This window comes from Mytilus californianus, unplaced genomic scaffold (assembly GCF_021869535.1).
Source record: "Mytilus californianus isolate M0D057914Y unplaced genomic scaffold, xbMytCali1.0.p SCAF_5, whole genome shotgun sequence".
NCBI classification, from domain to species: domain Eukaryota; kingdom Metazoa; phylum Mollusca; class Bivalvia; order Mytilida; family Mytilidae; genus Mytilus; species Mytilus californianus.
In genome coordinates, this window is record NW_026262701.1 from 12,790,850 (window position 1) to 12,808,420 (window position 17,571).

At 33.4% G+C, this 17,571-nt stretch overlaps 1 protein-coding gene and 1 long non-coding RNA gene across 2 annotated transcripts; one reads left to right on the forward strand and one right to left on the reverse strand.

Annotated features, from left to right (window-relative positions):
* Window positions 1-1,053: 1,053 nt before the first annotated feature.
* On the reverse strand, window positions 1,054-3,396 carry LOC127701821 (salivary glue protein Sgs-3-like). The gene is made up of 3 exons (XM_052205788.1): window positions 3,382-3,396; window positions 2,106-2,672; window positions 1,054-1,356 (listed from the first exon to the last, which is right to left on the reverse strand). Exons 1-3 carry the CDS (start codon window positions 3,394-3,396, stop codon window positions 1,054-1,056), a joined length of 885 nt encoding a protein of 294 aa, XP_052061748.1.
* A 247-nt stretch (window positions 3,397-3,643) lies between these two features.
* LOC127701410 (uncharacterized) lies at window positions 3,644-7,902 on the forward strand. The gene is made up of 3 exons (XR_007982023.1): window positions 3,644-4,350; window positions 5,802-5,873; window positions 7,663-7,902. It is a non-coding gene; the product is annotated as an uncharacterized LOC127701410 (long non-coding RNA).
* Window positions 7,903-17,571: the final 9,669 nt, after the last annotated feature.

Consider the following 17,571-nt stretch of genomic DNA (forward strand, 5'->3'; position numbering starts at 1 on the left):
GAAATACTAAGGATTTTCTACCCCAGGATGAGATTACCTTAGCTGTATGTGACATAACCTTTCTGAATTTTGGGTCCTCAGTGCTCTACAACTTCTTTCTTTATTTGGCCCTTTAAATTTTTCTGATTCGAGAATCAATGGTGAGTCTTTTGCAGTTAAAACGCGCGTCTGGCGTACACAATTTTAATCCTGGTATCTATGAGGAGTTTATTAAAGACAATTATTGTCCATAATACATGCTTACTATAAACTGAAAATGTAATATTAATCTAAATCATATAGCATGTAACTTAAGTAAATCTTCCAACTGCTTTTAAGAAATCATTTAAGACCTGACTGTCTTCATTGCTTTTAATTGTTGGTTCATTGTCAAGTATTGGCAATTGTTTTGGTGAACAAAGAGAACAATATTATCAGATTCAAATTTTTCACATGAAGTTAGAAAATATATCTCCCTTAAGGCCAAACAAATTCTCTCATTTCTTGAAATATTTGAAAAACTGTGTTGTTTGTTGTTATTTGTCTTTATTTAGGAAGAGTTGGGCGTTTTGTGGTTGGTATAGTCTGTGTGTTGTTCGTTGTTATTTGTCTTTGTTTCGGAGGAGTCGGGCGTTTTGTTGTTGGTATAGTCTGAGTGTTGTTCGTTGTTATTTGTCTTTGTTTCGGAGGAGTCGGGCGTTTTGTGTTTGGTATAGTCTGAGTGTTGTTTATTGTTATATGTATTTGTTTCGGAGGAGTCGGGCGTTTGGTGGTTGGTATAGTCTGAGTGTTGTTCGTTGTTATTTGTATTTATTTCGGAGGAGTCGAGTGTTTTGTGGGTGGTATAGTCTGTGTGTTGTTCGTTGTTATATGTATTTGTTTCGGAGGAGTCGGACGTTTTGTGGTTGGTATAGTCTGTGTGTTGTTTGTTGTTATTTGTCTTTGTTTCAGAGGAGTCGGACGTTTTGTGGTTGGTATAGTCTGTGTGTTGTTTGTTGTTATTTGTCTTTGTTTCAGAGGAGTCGGACGTTTTGTGGTTGGTATAGTCTGTGTGTTGTTTGTTGTTATTTGTATTTATTTCGGGGGAGTCGGGCGTTTTGTGGTTGGCATAGTCTGAGTGTTGTTCGTTGTTATATGTATTTGTTTCGGAGGAGTCGGACGTTTTGTGGTTGGCATAGTCTGTGTGTTGTTTGTTGTTATTTGTCTTTGTTTCAGAGGAGTCGGACGTTTTGTGGTTGGTATAGTCTGTGTGTTGTTTGTTGTTATTTGTCTTTGTTTCGGAGGAGTCGGACGTTTTGTGGTTGGTATAGTCTGTGTGTTGTTTGTTGTTATATGTATTTGTTTCGGAAGAGTCGGACGTTTGGTGGTTGGTATAGTCTGTGTGTTGTTTGTTGTTATTTGTCTTTGTTTCAGAGGAGTCGGGCGTTTATTGCTGGTATAGTTTGTGTGTTGGTTGTTATTTGTCTTTGTTTCGGAGGAGTCGGGCGTTTGGTGGTTGGTATAGTCTGTGTGTTGTTTGTTGTTATTTGTCTTTAGTTCGGAAGAGTCGGGCGTTTTGTGGTTGGTATAGTATGTGTGTTGTTCGTTGTTATTTGTATTTATTTCGGAGAAGTCGGGTGTTTTGTGGGTGGTATAGTCTGTGTGTTGTTTGTTGTTATTTGTCTTTGTTTCGGAGGAGTCGGACGTTTTGTGGTTGGTATAGTCTGTGTGTTGTTTGTTGTTATATGTATTTGTTTCGGAGGAGTCGGGCGTTTTGTGGTTGGTATAGTCTGTGTGTGTTTTGTTGTTATATGTATTTGTTTCGGAGGATTCGGGAGTTTTGTGGTTGGTATAGTCTGTGTGTTGTTCGTTGTTATTTGTATTGGTTTCGGAGGAGTCGGACGTTTTGTGGTTGGTATAGTCTGTGTGTTGTTTGTTGTTATATGTATTTGTTTCGGAAGAGTCGGGCGTTTGGTGGGTGGTATAGTCTGTGTGTTGTTCGTTGTTATTTGTCTTTGTTTCGGAGGAGTCGGACGTTTTGTGGTTGGTATAGTCTGTGTGTTGTTTGTTGTTATATGTATTTGTTTCAGAGGAGTCGGGCGTTTTGTGTTTGGTATAGTCTGTGTGTTGTTTGTTGTTATATGTACTTGTTTCGAAGGAGTCGGGCGTTTTGTGGTTGGTTTAGTCTGAGTGGTGTTCCTTGTTATATGTCTTTGTTTCGGAGGAGTCGGGCGTTTTGTGGTTGGTATAGTCTGTGTGTTGTTCGTTGTTATATGTATTTGTTTCGGAGGAGTCGGACGTTTTGTGGTTGGTATAGTCTGTGTGTTGTTCGTTGTTATATGTTTTTGTTTCGGAGGAGTCGGGCGTTTTGTGGTTGGTATAGTCTGTGTGTTGTTCGTTGTTATTTGTCTTTGTTTCGGAGGAGTCGGACGTTTGGTGGTTGGTATAGTCTGAGTGTTGTTCATTGTTATTTGTCTTTGTTTCGGAGGAGTCGGGCGTTTTGTGGTTGGTATAGTCTGTGTGTTGTTTGTTGTTATATGTATTTGTTTCGGAGGAGTCGGGCGTTTTGTGGTTGGTATAGTCTGTGTGTTGTTCGTTGTTATATGTTTTTGTTTCGGAGGAGTCGGGCGTTTTGTGGTTGGTATAGTCTGTGTGTTGTTCGTTGTTATTTGTATTTGTTTCGGAGGAGTCGGGTGTTTTGTGGTTGGTATAGTCTATTAAACTGTCCAATACTGTCAATTTATACTTTTTATGAATCCTTTTTGGGTATTATTAACATAAATTCATGCCTTTTCTTTCTGACTTCCAATTTCCATCTTGTCTAGCTATTATAGTTTTTTTTGCCTCTCTTTATTTATTCGTATCTTTTCTGAAATAACGACCGTTACTCGAGACAAATTTTTATAAAGTAATTCCAATTATGATCAGAAGCGTCAATTAATCGTTTCTTTTTGGTGATAAAAAGAGAATCGAAAGGAGCGTAAATAATTGGATCCGCAGTTCTATCATATAACGTCATTGTTGTCCTTTGTTACGTCAGCTTATCTCCCCTTAGTTACGCTTGAAACATTGTGACAGACAGTCTTCTTCTCTTCGATCGAGCAGACGTTTTTTTTTCAGTTCCGTGCTACAAAAGTGAATATTATTGGTTGTTACTGGTCTTAGGTTATAGAATCTTCTATATGTAAGTTGCTATTTTTATATTTTCTCTTAATTTTACCATAGTCTTAAATAAGGTTTTGCACTGGTTGCAAAAGGTTTTTTTTTTTACTAAACTAATCCTTACCCAAACCAAACAAAACAAAACAAACCGAAATTTGAGGGACCCATAAAGTAAATGAAGGCCGAATTTGTCCTATATAGTGACTTTATTTCAAAAGTATTAATCCGCAATGCTTACATATCATTCGATTATGTTGGTACAATTTCTTTGAACATCTCTAGCTTTCGGACGTAAAAATGAAAAGATGAGATATTAAGATAATCTTTTCTACACATATAAGCATGACACAAATTATTCTGTCTAAACAGGATACAATGTTGAAATATTTACAGTATTAACTATAGTTGAAAAAAAATCATTTATAACTCATTGTACCATAAATGACACAATATAATATCGTTTTTTAAATTGGTATAAACATATTGTAACAATATAGCATGATTTACATAAATAATCACCACTAGAGGAGCCGGAGATCTATGCAAAATATGTCATAATTCTGAATCACATATCTTGATCGATGCCTTGACTTCAAAGCATCAAAATTTTGCCTTGGAACACTAAAATGTTCATTATTATAATCAAACCTTATAGAGACATTTCGATATGCACGCAATATGAGATCAAGAAATGCATGCACAGGATGGTTATTTTTCAGAATGTTTGAACCTATGAACATGATGCATTATGTCACAGAATACACAACTGATTATTTAAGGAAATTACAATGGGTATACAACACATCACAACAGGTCATGTCAGAACAAATAACAGGGTATCTAGACACCTTCATAGATGTTACCATGATAACACAGGCGCATATGTCTGACTACACCAGAAACTACTTTCAAGTCCTATCAGACACATCTTACAAAGCCAATGAGTATACAAAGTTTTACTGGAAATCAGCCCTTGACTTCAATAGTCTACTTATGCACATAATGAAACATCACATAGATGATCTAGTTCATCCGGTGTTACAACAGACAACAGATGCAGCAACATACACGTACAACAATGTAGTTCTGCCAGTTTACATTGAGGATCTAGTTCATCCGGTATTACAACAGACAACAGATATAACAACATACACGTACACCAATGTAGTTCTCCCAGCTGTAGAATATACTTTAGATTCCATTGTCAACTTCATTTCATTCTCAGAAAACGTAAGCAACCTTTTTCAACAACTTCAATTTATATATACTTTATATGTCTTACGTTTGATATTCATTCAACCTGATTAAGATAGCCTTGCGTCCACCATTCTATGGCCAGTTAGACTTTAATTTACAGACTGACAACTATTTAACTTTATTTTTTCATTATTGTTGTTTTTTATTTTTTATTAAGTCTACACTTGCACGCTATTAACAGCGTTTCTTTCATCTTATGTTATCAAATGTATTAGTACTTATTGTTTTAGCTTCTCAATCTTTGTTTGCACTGTTCTTATCACTCAACTTCTTTCTTTCTCTTCACTGCCTTTCATTACTTTCCTGTACACAGTACCTGGCTGACTTCAGTAAAATACAGTTATTCTGTATATTGCTGCTCTTCTTCCTGTTCTTTGGGATGCAAAAGAGTGTCCTGCTGACAAGAAGCCGTAAGAAAGGTGTGTGAGTAAACTATTGTATCCCCTTATTCATTTTTCTTGCCCTACTTTCTGTATCCTGGAAATTAAGGAGTGCAAAATATGTCACAGTATGTCTGAACACTTTTCAATTCCATCAACAACATGTTACTATTTTTACACAGTTATGTTTTATATGGAAAGAAAGGATGTGTTTTACACTACAATTTTGAATCACTTTTTCAACTTAGCCATTTAAGGGGAGATAATTTTAAAGTGATTTTTTTTTATAAAGGAATGATGACATTGTTGACATGTAGCTAGAAAGTGGCACCATTTTTATTTTTATTTTCTTAAAGCATATTAAAACCTATCAAACCTATCATAATTTATTACAAATTTCTATCTCATAGATTTTATTTTATTCACAAATAGTTTTTTTCTTCATGAATAATCTCTGCACATTGACGAAATAGCACGGTGACCCATACTTTTATTTCATATTTGAGAAAAGCACGGTAAAATCCACATTTTGGCAAAGTATAAGAAAATTCTATCTGAGAAAATATATACCGATGATCCACCCTAGAGACACACTATTTGAGAATTATTGGGGCAAATCTTATAATGAATATAAACACCATTTATTGTTTCTGGAATAACCATATCAAGGTACATTGGAAATCCAAAATTTGTGAAGACAAAAATATTAAACTTCCCCAAAAATAATGAGAACTAAAACACAAAACTTGTTAGTCCTCCAAAAACCAAAACACAACAGCAAATACCGTCTTTAAGGTATATTTAAGGTTTTTTTCTGTAATAAAATCGGGTACATAACATGAATTTGAACCCATACACTACATGAAATGAAACATGATAAAATATCATTCTGCCTACATTTCTAATCATTTTATTTTTTTTTTGGGGGGTGGGGGGTAATTGTATTAGTTTTATAGATTGTGGAGTGTTCCACGTCATGAAACCATTCAAACCCTTGAACTCGACGAAAGACAATCTTGATTACTTTAAAATATTCTATTTCAGAAATGAAAGTTTACAGAAGTCTTTTGGTTCATTCCATATGGCAAAAAGACACGACATCAGTTGAAATGGAAGGTGTGTGTGGTTTATAATTGTTAATAACGTTTATAGTTTTGGGGTTTTAGTTTTACAGCAAGAATATTAGTTATCTTGGTGTAATCAGGGGTGTACAGAATTTTACACCGTTGTTGAAAATTCATACACCCTGAGGCGCAGCCGAATGGGTGTATGAATTTTCAAAAACGGTGTACACTACACGAAATCCCGGATTTGAAGAGGTATGCAAAGGTTATGTAAATGTATTCAAAGACCGACATTTACATATATTTACAAACCGCTGCATTTAGTTTATCTTGTTTTTACATGTAGTAAATATCAACATTTCTTGTGCTATACCCTCCTATGGGCGGTTATGAGAGACCGCGGTTTATAAAATATATTAACACCTAATCAAACCATTTTAAAGTTTAGAATTTGCATATATTTATGACCATCTCAAAACTTTCGCAAACTTATGTATTTGTATACCTCTGCAAATGGAAATCTTTGTCATGTATTTTTCTATGATGTAAATTTATCCGCAAATATGTTTCTTTGTCTAGGTAGCAAAGCATCATCATTCAAATAATTTTGTAGGGGTTATAAAGTGTAAGGTGCATCTACATTTGCCTGGTATGTAAACCAATTCAAAACGAGAACTTTATAGAGGGGTGTAAAGCATCATTTCCTTTAATATGCAGAGACCTGTCAAATGTATTGTAAAGGAATATATTTGTAAGTCTTTATAGTCGGCTGAAATATATGTCAAATCAGAACATATCAAAAGCCTTTGAACATATTCCTAAATGTATGGTAAATACATAGATTTGCAGACAATTTGTTTAATTAAGAAATGTGGTCAAATAATAATATCAATGACATGTGTAAATATATTGGGCATATGTAACTTTGAATACATATGCAAAGACGTAAAATTCCGTACACCCCTGATTACACCAAGATAACGAATTTATTTCTTATGAACAATTCCTTTACTCATTTTTAAACCGGGATGTAAAATTGAAAAATGCTAATGAAAAATTTCCAGTGTAACATTTTTTCAACGTTGATGTTGCTGCGTATTGTCAAATATTTTTTTTCTTTATTTTTTGGGAAATTCAGAAAAAGAATTTTGTTCTTTTGAATTTTCGGGAAAACAAAATTTTTTTTTAATTTTTTTTTAATTTTTTTTACAAATTTTTGTCCTCAAATTTATTTATTTTTTATTTTTTTATATATATATATATATTTTTTTTTGACATTTTATTTATTTATATTTTTTTTCACATTTTATTTTTTTTTCTTTATTTTGACAAATTTTTTATTTTTTTTATTTTTTTGGCAAAATTTTATTTATCCCGGGGTGAACAAGGGTGGGTGTTATTTACACCGGGGTAATTAACCAATCAGATTGCAGTATTTTTGCTGCATAAGAAATGAGTTATTATCCGTTATCATTCGTTACTTATTTCTAAACACAAACTATCGTTAAATTTTCTACTTTTTATGAATCATTTATATAGGGTTTTTTTTTTCTTGGTAAATTATTCAATGAACAAGAGCTCATTCTCCTTTGTTTAGTTATAGGTCTACTGCTTTTGAAAATATTCGTTTAAAGTGACGTAAATTTAGCTTTGAAATTGCAAAAAAGGCAAACACTTACTTCAACTCATATTATCATATATTATCATGTACAAATTATAAATGAAAAAAAAATAGAAGAGCTGTTATTGTTCCCCGTTTAGAGTTTCTGAGAGTCCCCTTTTTATCCCTAATCGTACAATTTAATATGACTGGTATTCAATGTTTTTGTTTTTTATTTAAGAGGTCAACAGACGGCTTAAAAGAAATAAAGGAACTAGAATTCCCAAAACAATTTCTCGTCTTGAGAATCTTTACAAATTAATGGATAAATGTTTTGATAAGCGGACTCGGCTATTGGACGAGATTAACTTTTGGTGCCCAGTAATCATGGCCCAGGAAAAGAAGTTGAGGATGGCTAATAAAGCTAATGAAGACAATGGCGAGAACAGGAGAGTTGTACAAATTAGGAATCTTGGGAACCATGTTGGTAAGTGTATATTAAAATCATTTAAAGGATCTTAAAACATTTTATACAAAAAATGAAATATTTTTCACAAAAACAAAATTGTCGTTGCTGAGACTTCTGTTAGAAAAATAGCAACAAAAACAACAAATGTTTATGGCTATATCTATCAGGTAAATAACATAATGTGGAAATGTAAATAAGAAATCAACATGAGGCCCACGTGTACAATACTTGCAACGGCAACGATTTTACTTCTTCAAATCTTTAATATAACAAATTTCAATTATAATTTAAAAAAAATACTAGATGGAAGGAAACCAATAAGTAAAGTCGATAATACTTCTGTTTTTTTCAGATCTGAATTTAATTAGAATTAAAGAAAATCTAGATGACATGTCAGCAGGAGTTAAAAGGGAGATGAGCATCACTGCTAGCCTGTACGGTGATTAAGGTACCTGTCACTTATAAACAGATATGTTCAGATTCAAAGCGTTATAACCTACTGTAACATCACCCACTAAAGGCAACATTGACTAAATTATACTGAATGACCAGAGAGTGATATATATATATCGTCATGTAATACTGATATAAGAAAGTGGTATATCGTCATGTGATACTAATATATGAGAGTGATAAATCGTCATTGAATACTGTTATATCGTCATGTGATACTGATATATTAGAGTGATAAATCGTCATAGGATACTGATATATGAGAGTGATATACCGTCATATGATACTGATATATGAGAGTGATAAATCGTCATGTGGTACTGATAAAAGAGGGTTATATATCGGCATGTGATATGTCAAAGGGTTATATATCGCCATATGATATATCAGAGGGTTATATATCGGTATATGATATATCAGAGGGTTATATATCGGCATGTGATATATCAGAGGATTATATATCGGCATGTGATATATCAGAGGGTTATATATCGACATGTCATATACAAGAGGGTTATATATTGGCAGGCCATAAACCATACAAGAGGGTTATATATCGACAGGTCATAAACCATGCAGAGAGTGATATATATTAAAGGATGGTATATCGGCATATACGATATATCGATACTGTAAATACAATGCAATCCATTGTTCTTAATACATGGATTTTTACTGAATTAGAGATATCATTTTTATTTGCTTGTCGTTGTCTTTCGTGTTGTTGTTCATTATACTGTTATTGTAGAGTGAAGTGTTTTTACCTATACTCAGTTTTATTTTACGTTCTGTATACCGATATTATCTGCTAGTGTTTACCACACATCTTCTTTTATTCCTTCAGCTCGCAGACAAAATGTTAGAATTACTGTCCATTTTGAAGATGATATCATAACTACATCTAAATAAGTATTTATCCTTGTATACATATAAGACCAACTCAAGAATTGAAAAGAGTCATTACTTTTATCATTTTACTGATTAAGATGGTCCAAACTAATGGAGAAAAAAAAATCGATCATGATTCAAATGACGCCCTTTATTTTATGTGAATATATAACGTGTATTTTATCTTTTTCAGATACACCAGCTGATGAAGACATGTGCGTGATATGAAATGATTTTATTGCAATAAACTATTGTTCGAAATAAGTGTATTGTTATTTCGTGATCTGCATGTATTGTTTACTAGTATATTCTATTTTTGAAAATCGATTATAGGGGACAAAATGCAGAATATAAATATGTATTTGAAATCTAAAAAATTGCTCTCTTGATACACAAGCCTGTTTACCATCTTTTGAAAATGAATATTCCGTCAGCAAAAATTGTCCTGTCTACCGACCAGAAAATCAAATGGTCATCCCTTATATACATATTTTCATGTACAGTGTTTTCATATATTTATATAGTTATAGCTATATATATTATATGGTGGACGGAGATGTACTTTTTTTTTTATCTTCTTCACAAATGGTAGTTCCATATAATAAGAAGACGTAAAATAAGAGAATAAATAAAAAAAAACAAGCAAGATCGAATGGACGAATAAACTTATTGACATGATTAATGTAACAGACATGAACTGGTTTATAAAAAAGGCGTAATAACTTGCATAAAGTAGGAGGAAATGTTTCAAAGGGGGAATACAACAGCAGAGGTAGATGGATGACAGACAAAACTACATTAAAAAAAGACGATGAAACAACAGTCAACAAAACATAACACATATAAATAAAGATTAAAAAAAAAGTTACCAAAAATTGTTTCTCAGGGAGGGTAAGAAAGTCCTGCTCCACTTCAGTAACCCCTCGTGTTGATCATGGTAACTACAAATCTTGTACGATAAACAAACCCAAAGTTTTGGTAATAACTCTAATTGGAGAAGGGTTATCTGCTTTGTATATGAAGATACATACAAATGGCAGCTGAAATGAGTAAACTTTTGAGTTGTATAGTATTTTAATGGGTAGGACAATTGGTGTGTGTAAATGTTTATTTTGTATTAATTTAGAAGTACATCAGTAGGCCAATATTTCTTAAACATTTCTCATAATTATGATAGATAATCCGCGTCTTAGATTTTTTCCTGGAAATATTATTTGGACACAACTATTCATTTTCAACTTATTTGCCACTGAAGCTTTAGTCCTATTTTCAACATTCAAGGTCTCTATTACAGTCATCTAGAAATTTGAGTCAACATTCGATGTCTCTCTTGCAGTCAGCTAGTCATTTGAGTCAACATTCGAGGTTTCTTGCAGTTAGCTAGTAATTTGAGTCAACATTCGAGGTCTCTCTCGCACTCAGCTAGTATACATTCGAGGTCTCTCTCGCAGTCAGCTAGTCATTTGAGTCAATATTCGAGGTCTCTCTTGCAGTCAGCTAGAAATTTGAGTCAACATTCGAGGTCTCTTGCAGTCAGCTAGAAATTTGAATCAACATTCGAGGTCTCTCTTGCAGTCAGCTAGTAATTTGAGTCAACATTCGAGGTCTCTCTCGCAGTCAGCTAGTAAACATTCGAGGTCTCTCTCGCAGTCAGCTAGTAAACATTCGAGGTCTCTCTCGCAGTCAGCTAGTAAACATCCGAGGTCTCTCTCGCAGTCAGCTAGTCATTTGAGTCAACATTCGAGGTCTCTCTTGCAGTCAGCTAGTCATTTGAGTCAACATTCGAGGTCTCTCTTGCAGTCAACTAGAAATTTGAGTCAACATTCGAGGTCTCTCTTGCAGTCAGCTAGAAATTTTAGTCAACATTCGAGGTCTCTCTTGCAGTCAGCTAGTAATTTGAGTCAACATTCGGGGTCTCTCTCGCAGTCAGCTAGTAAACACTCGAGGTCTCTCTCGCAGTCAGCTAGTCATTTGAGTCAACATTCGAGGTCTCTCTTGCAGTCAGCTAGTCATTTGAGAGTTGCATGCTTTGGAAATTGGATGTTTATTTGACATTTGAAAATCAGATTCAAATAATATCTTAAACGGTCATGTTTTCATCTAATCAGTTAAATTTAAAATTATTTGCAGATATCGTTCCATATGTCTGTTCATTGAAGTATGATTTACGTTCACCTCGAAGTTTCGGAGAAAGAAAACGAAACTATAAATGTTGACTAAGTGTTCAGTGGTCCTTCAATCATCACTTATTCTGTATTTAAAACCATGTTGACTTTTATATATTGGTGGAAACGATTTACGAAAATTGCACATCATAATATAAGACAGATTGCAACACTGTAAATAACTTTCAATGTCATTTTTGACAAATTCAAATTCCTTAATGTTTAGAAATGAATCAAATATTTGCCTCTGGATATAAACGATATAAACTATGATTGCCGATGAGACAACTATCCATCAAAGACCAATTTACAAAGATGTATACAAGTACAGGTCGCCTCAACATGCGATATCCAACAGTGAGCAAAACCCATACCGTATAGTAGGATATAATCGGACTCCATAATGATAAAAGTGAAACAATTCAAAAGAGGAAACACTAGGCCTGATTTATACTACAATGATAAACTGAAACAAACTGGCAGACAGCAACCAACAACAAAATACTGGATTACAGTCTCCTGGCACGGAACGGGCACTACAATAATATGACCGGGTTAAAAAAGTTTGTGAGCCGAGTCAGTTGTGGTACAGTACATTGTAAAATCAGTAGAAATAAGTTGGAAAGGGATTTATTCATCAGTTTGGAATTAATCACAAACAAATATAAAAATGACAAAACACACATAGTACCGATCTAAGAGTACTCGTAGTTACATAAAGGTAGTTCAAAGCCCAATTTAAACTTATATATAGACCAGATGAAAAAATCAATCAGTACGCCTCGTCTGATTTAGCGCAAAGAAGGCATAATCATATTCCGAAAACCCTTTACCTTGCTGGTCTCGTTGTTTGCTTTGATAAACTTGTTTTTATTGTAAATACAAATAAGGAGAGTCCGAGATTTAGTATGATCGCAATGAAAAAGAGAGGTGAAGGATAACAAAGGTACATTCAAACTCATAGGTCGAAAATAAACTGACAACGCCATGGCCAAAAATGAAAAAGACAAACAGACAGACAAACAATTAACAGTACACAATACACAACATAGAAAACCAAAGACTGAGCAACACAAAACTGGGGGTGATCTCAGGTGCTCCGGAAGGGTAAGCAGATCCTGCCCCACATGTGGCAACCCGTCGTGTTGCTCATGTTAAGTCCAATTCGGTAGGTCACATTTGGGAAAAAGAGACGGGATTGTAGTTACGACAATTGGAACATATTCGTTGTCATCTGTCAAACGGATATTCCATAACGGTCAACCAATTCGTGATGGCGTACGTACAATTTAAGAAAGGACGATTTCAACTTCACCACTTGGAACATCTCTTCCACAAAAGACCGAAGAACAATGATATAAACAGTATACACGGATCTTTCTTCACTGTACTGGATACCAAAACATACACACAGCGTTATATATGTCTTCCAAATGCTCAACAAAACCTATTTCGGAATTATTAACATCAATTTAACCAGCAATCAAAGCCGGGCTTCAAAGTTACTGTGTAACTACCTACTCCAGAGTGGTAGGAATCAGATGTAGTTACTAGCAAATTTCAAATATCTGTTAGAGTACATACAATCTAACCCTCATTCCTTTTGCAACAGTACGAAACATTTTACACCTCTATTCCCCATTCTAAACTTAAATATAGATTGAAAGAATTAGTCATAGTTTGTTTAATTCAGAAGAATGAACTACATATTGTTTTAGGCATGTATAATTCATACATTGTAAAAAGACATTCAAACAAAAAATTCTCTGAAACTAACATCAACAAGATACTTAATTTTTTATTGACAACATATTCGTTACCTTTCAAGGACGTGTTTTTCAACAAACAATTGGCAGTTCTATGGAGAACAATTGTGCTTCTCTTCTTGTCGACCTGTTCTTTCATTCATACGAGGCATAATGCTTCCTATTTAGCATGAAAGAAGCTAGCATTATCCTTTAACTTAAAGTTCCGCTATATAGATGAGATAAGTTTTTCTCACTAAATAATTCAGTTTGGTGACTATGTTAAACACATAACTTCATTTTGATCTACAAATTGACAATGAGGATCTTTTCATTAATATCTTTTTCTCCATGGTGTTGTCAGTTTTTCTACGACTTTTCAAAAGAGTTTTGAATGCCCCTTGGTATCTTCCGCCGTAGTAGTTTTTCTTCTACATTTGTTCTCGTTTTAGTATATACGTCTGCATGGTCTGAATCCGTACCGTCTATGAAAAAATACTATAAAATAAAGAAATAGTCCAAAACAATTACACAAACTGCAATAAACCATTTCAAAATGACGAAACGAAAGAGTTGACTAAGTCTGAACCACAGTTATGTTACAGAAAGGAAGCTATGATTTTTTTTTTCACGAAAAATGACGGGTTAGTGATGGTGCTAAAGTAGATTAGAATCGATTAGTCTATTTAAAGTTAAGAATTTTACATATATTGAACTTGGTAAGAGAAATGGGGTATACGTCAATGAGACAGCAAACCGACGACATCAATTACCAAAAGACAACATCCACTTTATTTTAACTTTGGTGGATAGTTGTCTCATTTGCAATCATATATATACCACATCTCCTCATTTTATATAAAAGTTCGTGTTCTATCTATACAACATTTTCAAGATATAAGTCGTCCCGACAAGATATAAGTCGTCCCGACAAGATAAGTCGTGACGACAAGTTATAAATATATTGAACAAAAATGAACAGAAACTATCAAAGATCTGCAATCAAAACCTAATAGCATAAACAGAGAGGTCCAGAAATGTTCTGGCAAACAGTGTGTATTGCTGTTAATATAACATAAGGAGGTGTGGTATGATTGCCAATGAGACAACTATCGATCGTGTTCAAATGACGTGGACTTTTTTCCGGGTCGTGTTAGGATCTTCGAGAACAAAACAGAGGCCCATATATATAAACGGCATACAGTATGTTATAAGACAAGCATTGGTTTGGGTTTTTGGGTTGGGATATCCCATGAAAGTTTGCCGTGGTACATTTAACTACGTGTGATATATGACAGATACTTGTATACGGGTCATCAGTTTGTATGACTGTTGCAAGCATTTATTTCAATGACTTACAGCTAACGGGTTTCTTTGCGCAATACAGTGTGATTTATTAATCAAAATAGCAATATATAGCCCATTAGCAATACTAAGTATAGAGAAAACGAAAATATGTTTAGAATTATCACCGTATTTGTAATTAGAATAGAAATACGACAAGTGTAACGTGTAGAACAGGATCTGCGGAGCATCTAGACTCATCCCTGTTTTTTGTAGGGTTCGTGTTGCGTAGTCTCTAGTTTTCTATGTTGTGATTCGTAGACTTTTTTTTTCTTTTCGGCGTTTTTCGTTTTTTTGTTGTTGCTATGACGTTGTCAGTTTGTCTTCGACTTATAAGTTTTAGTATCCCTGTGGTATCTTCCGCCTCTCTTTTTAAGAGGAAAATGTAAAATGTGTCAAAATTGAACTCCCATTATTATTTGTTTACTGCCTTGTGTGCCCCGCTCAGCAACCTCAAATACTTAGTGAGCTCCAGGGCTATTAAAATGTGTTTCACATTTTATCACTTGAAGATGATATATCCATTGTTGTTACTCTTCACCATCTGTTTCATTACTTAGAATAACTGTTTTATTTCATTTAATCGTATATCCTTGATATTTTGTAGTTATGTTGTAATGGCCTCTTGGTCGTTATTTGAAAATAAATTATCTTCCTCCTCTTTCTTAGTTATGTCGAAGTTATTCATTATTTGATCAGTAACCTGTTAGGCATAAAAGTGTATTTTGTTATTCCTAAAACACTGTGTCTAAACTACCCCGGCAAAAAATGTTTGGACTCAATAGTATCTAGTATCTGGTACGGTGACGGACCACCAACAGACAGAGAAAAGGTAGGATCTCTGTTTATTTATTTGTTATTTTTATGATATTAAAGAATAGATATATATATATATACCTATTTTCGATTGTGAGATGGAATATTTTCTACAACCGTTCTAGATTAACAGAGATTAACATACCACATCTTCTTATATCTATATAAGTAAAAAGGCAAGTCAAAACGATGAATTGAGTGAACCTTGCCTTAACTTTGTTATTTTATTTTATTATGTTTGTTTGTTTACTATACTAGTATTTAATGATGTAAAATAGGAAGCTGTGGTATGAATGTGTCACTAAATTAAACCCCGCCAAATTTTCTGGTACTATATATACTGTTTTACTCGTACTTATACGAGTTCTCACACTTGAGCACGCACATAACATAGCTGTAGGATTTTCAACTCGTCCGTATTTTCAGGTAAGCACATTAAATTTTATACGGGCCCTTTAACGCATGTTTTCCATATCATATTCACAGTTCAAATTCCAATGAAAATTTAACATTTGAAATAAATGTATATTAATATATCAATGTGAATAAAAGTTGGTTTGCAACATACTGTCGTCACAATATCTGCGTCATATTAAGAACAAGCTAAGTGGCCATTTCCCCGTGAAAATTGCTAATGAGACAACTTTCCATCAGAGACCAAATGACATAAAGTTAGCAAATATAGGTCAGCGTATGGCCTTCAATAATGAGAAACTATGGCAAGCCGTTCTCGTCAAAACTATGTTTAAACCATTTTTCGAAAAATTTACACAGAATTAAAAAAAAAAACACACTGAGATAAAAAAAAAACTAAAAACACACACTGAAAATTATAAAAATTACACACTGAGATTTCATAAAAACGCACTGAGATAACAAAAATTGAAAAACACACACTGAGAATTGAAAACTACAAACTGAGAATTGAAAATTACACAATGAGATTTCAAAAAGACACACTGAGATGAAATAAACTGAAAAACACACACTGAGAATTTGAAATTACACAATGAGAATTTAAAATAAAACACTGAGATTTGTGCGCACTTTTTATGCGCACATATCTAATTAGCATACTTAATCTGAATCGATTACAAGCTTAAAACAACTAGGGGACAGAACTCGTTAGTCCTTCAATTTGGCGCTAAATGAGTTATAAAAAACATTAAAAATACAACGTATAGAAAAACTACGTTATTAAAGACCAGTAGATTAAGAAAAATACCCACTTACTCTCGTTACAAAATATAACCAAATGGTGAAAAACTTTATTAAAATTATAAGAAAACATTGGAACAATCTGCAATAATACAAACAATGCAGTGATTTTTTCCCCCAAGTGCCTATTATAGCATATATACGTAACAAAAATATAAAAGATTACCTTGCGAAATCAGGGTAACAGTTGAAAGACTTTTGAAAAGGGACCATGCTTAAACAGTTTTAAGCAAAAAATCCTGATATACTGTTAGTAATAAACTGAATTATAGGCAACAAACTTATGAATATAAAAAGTTGTTAAGTCTTGAAATTTATTACGAATGTTGGTTGTAGGAACCGCATTTCATTATAATGACAAGAGTTCGGGAGACCAAGATATTAATCTGTTGAATTATTCATCTCATGAATATTCAATAGTAATTTACATATTAATCTCAGTGTGTATTTTTGAAATCTCATTGTGTAATTAACAATTCTCAGTGTGTGTTTTTCAATTTATTTCATCTCAGTGTGTCTTTTTAAAATCTCAGTGTGTCTTTTCAAAATCTCAGTGTGTAATTTCAATTCTCAGTGTGTGTTTTTCATTTTTTTAAATCTCAGTGTGTAATTTTAAAATCTCAGTGTGTAATTTCGATTTCTCAGTGTGTTATTTTAGGTTTTTAAATCTCAGTGTGATTTTTTTAATTCTCAGTGTGTAATTTTTTCGAAAAAATGGTTTAAACATAGTTTTGACGAGAACGGCTTGCCACAAGAAACACCCATACCGCATAACAAGAGGGCCCGAAATGACAAATGTCAAACAATTCAAACGAGAAAAATAACGGCCTTTTTTTTATGTACAAAACAAAATAAGAAAAACAAATATGGTATAAAACAACAAAAGACAAACACTGATATACAGGCTCCTTGATTTTGCTCTAGCACATGACAGAATGGCGGGGTTAAACGTGAAAAAGAAAAAAAGTAGTGTAACAGCACAACATAAGAAAATTTTGTCAGTAAAAACTTTTTTGATTACGGATATGCAATTCAAAGAACTGACTATTATT

Bases quoted from the DNA above. Each gene is read 5' to 3' on its own strand.
- LOC127701821 (XM_052205788.1), bottom strand. The intron at 1,357-2,105 runs GTACATATAACA...AACAACACACAG, and splicing joins GCCCGACTCCTTCGAAACAA to ACTATACCAACCACCAAACG.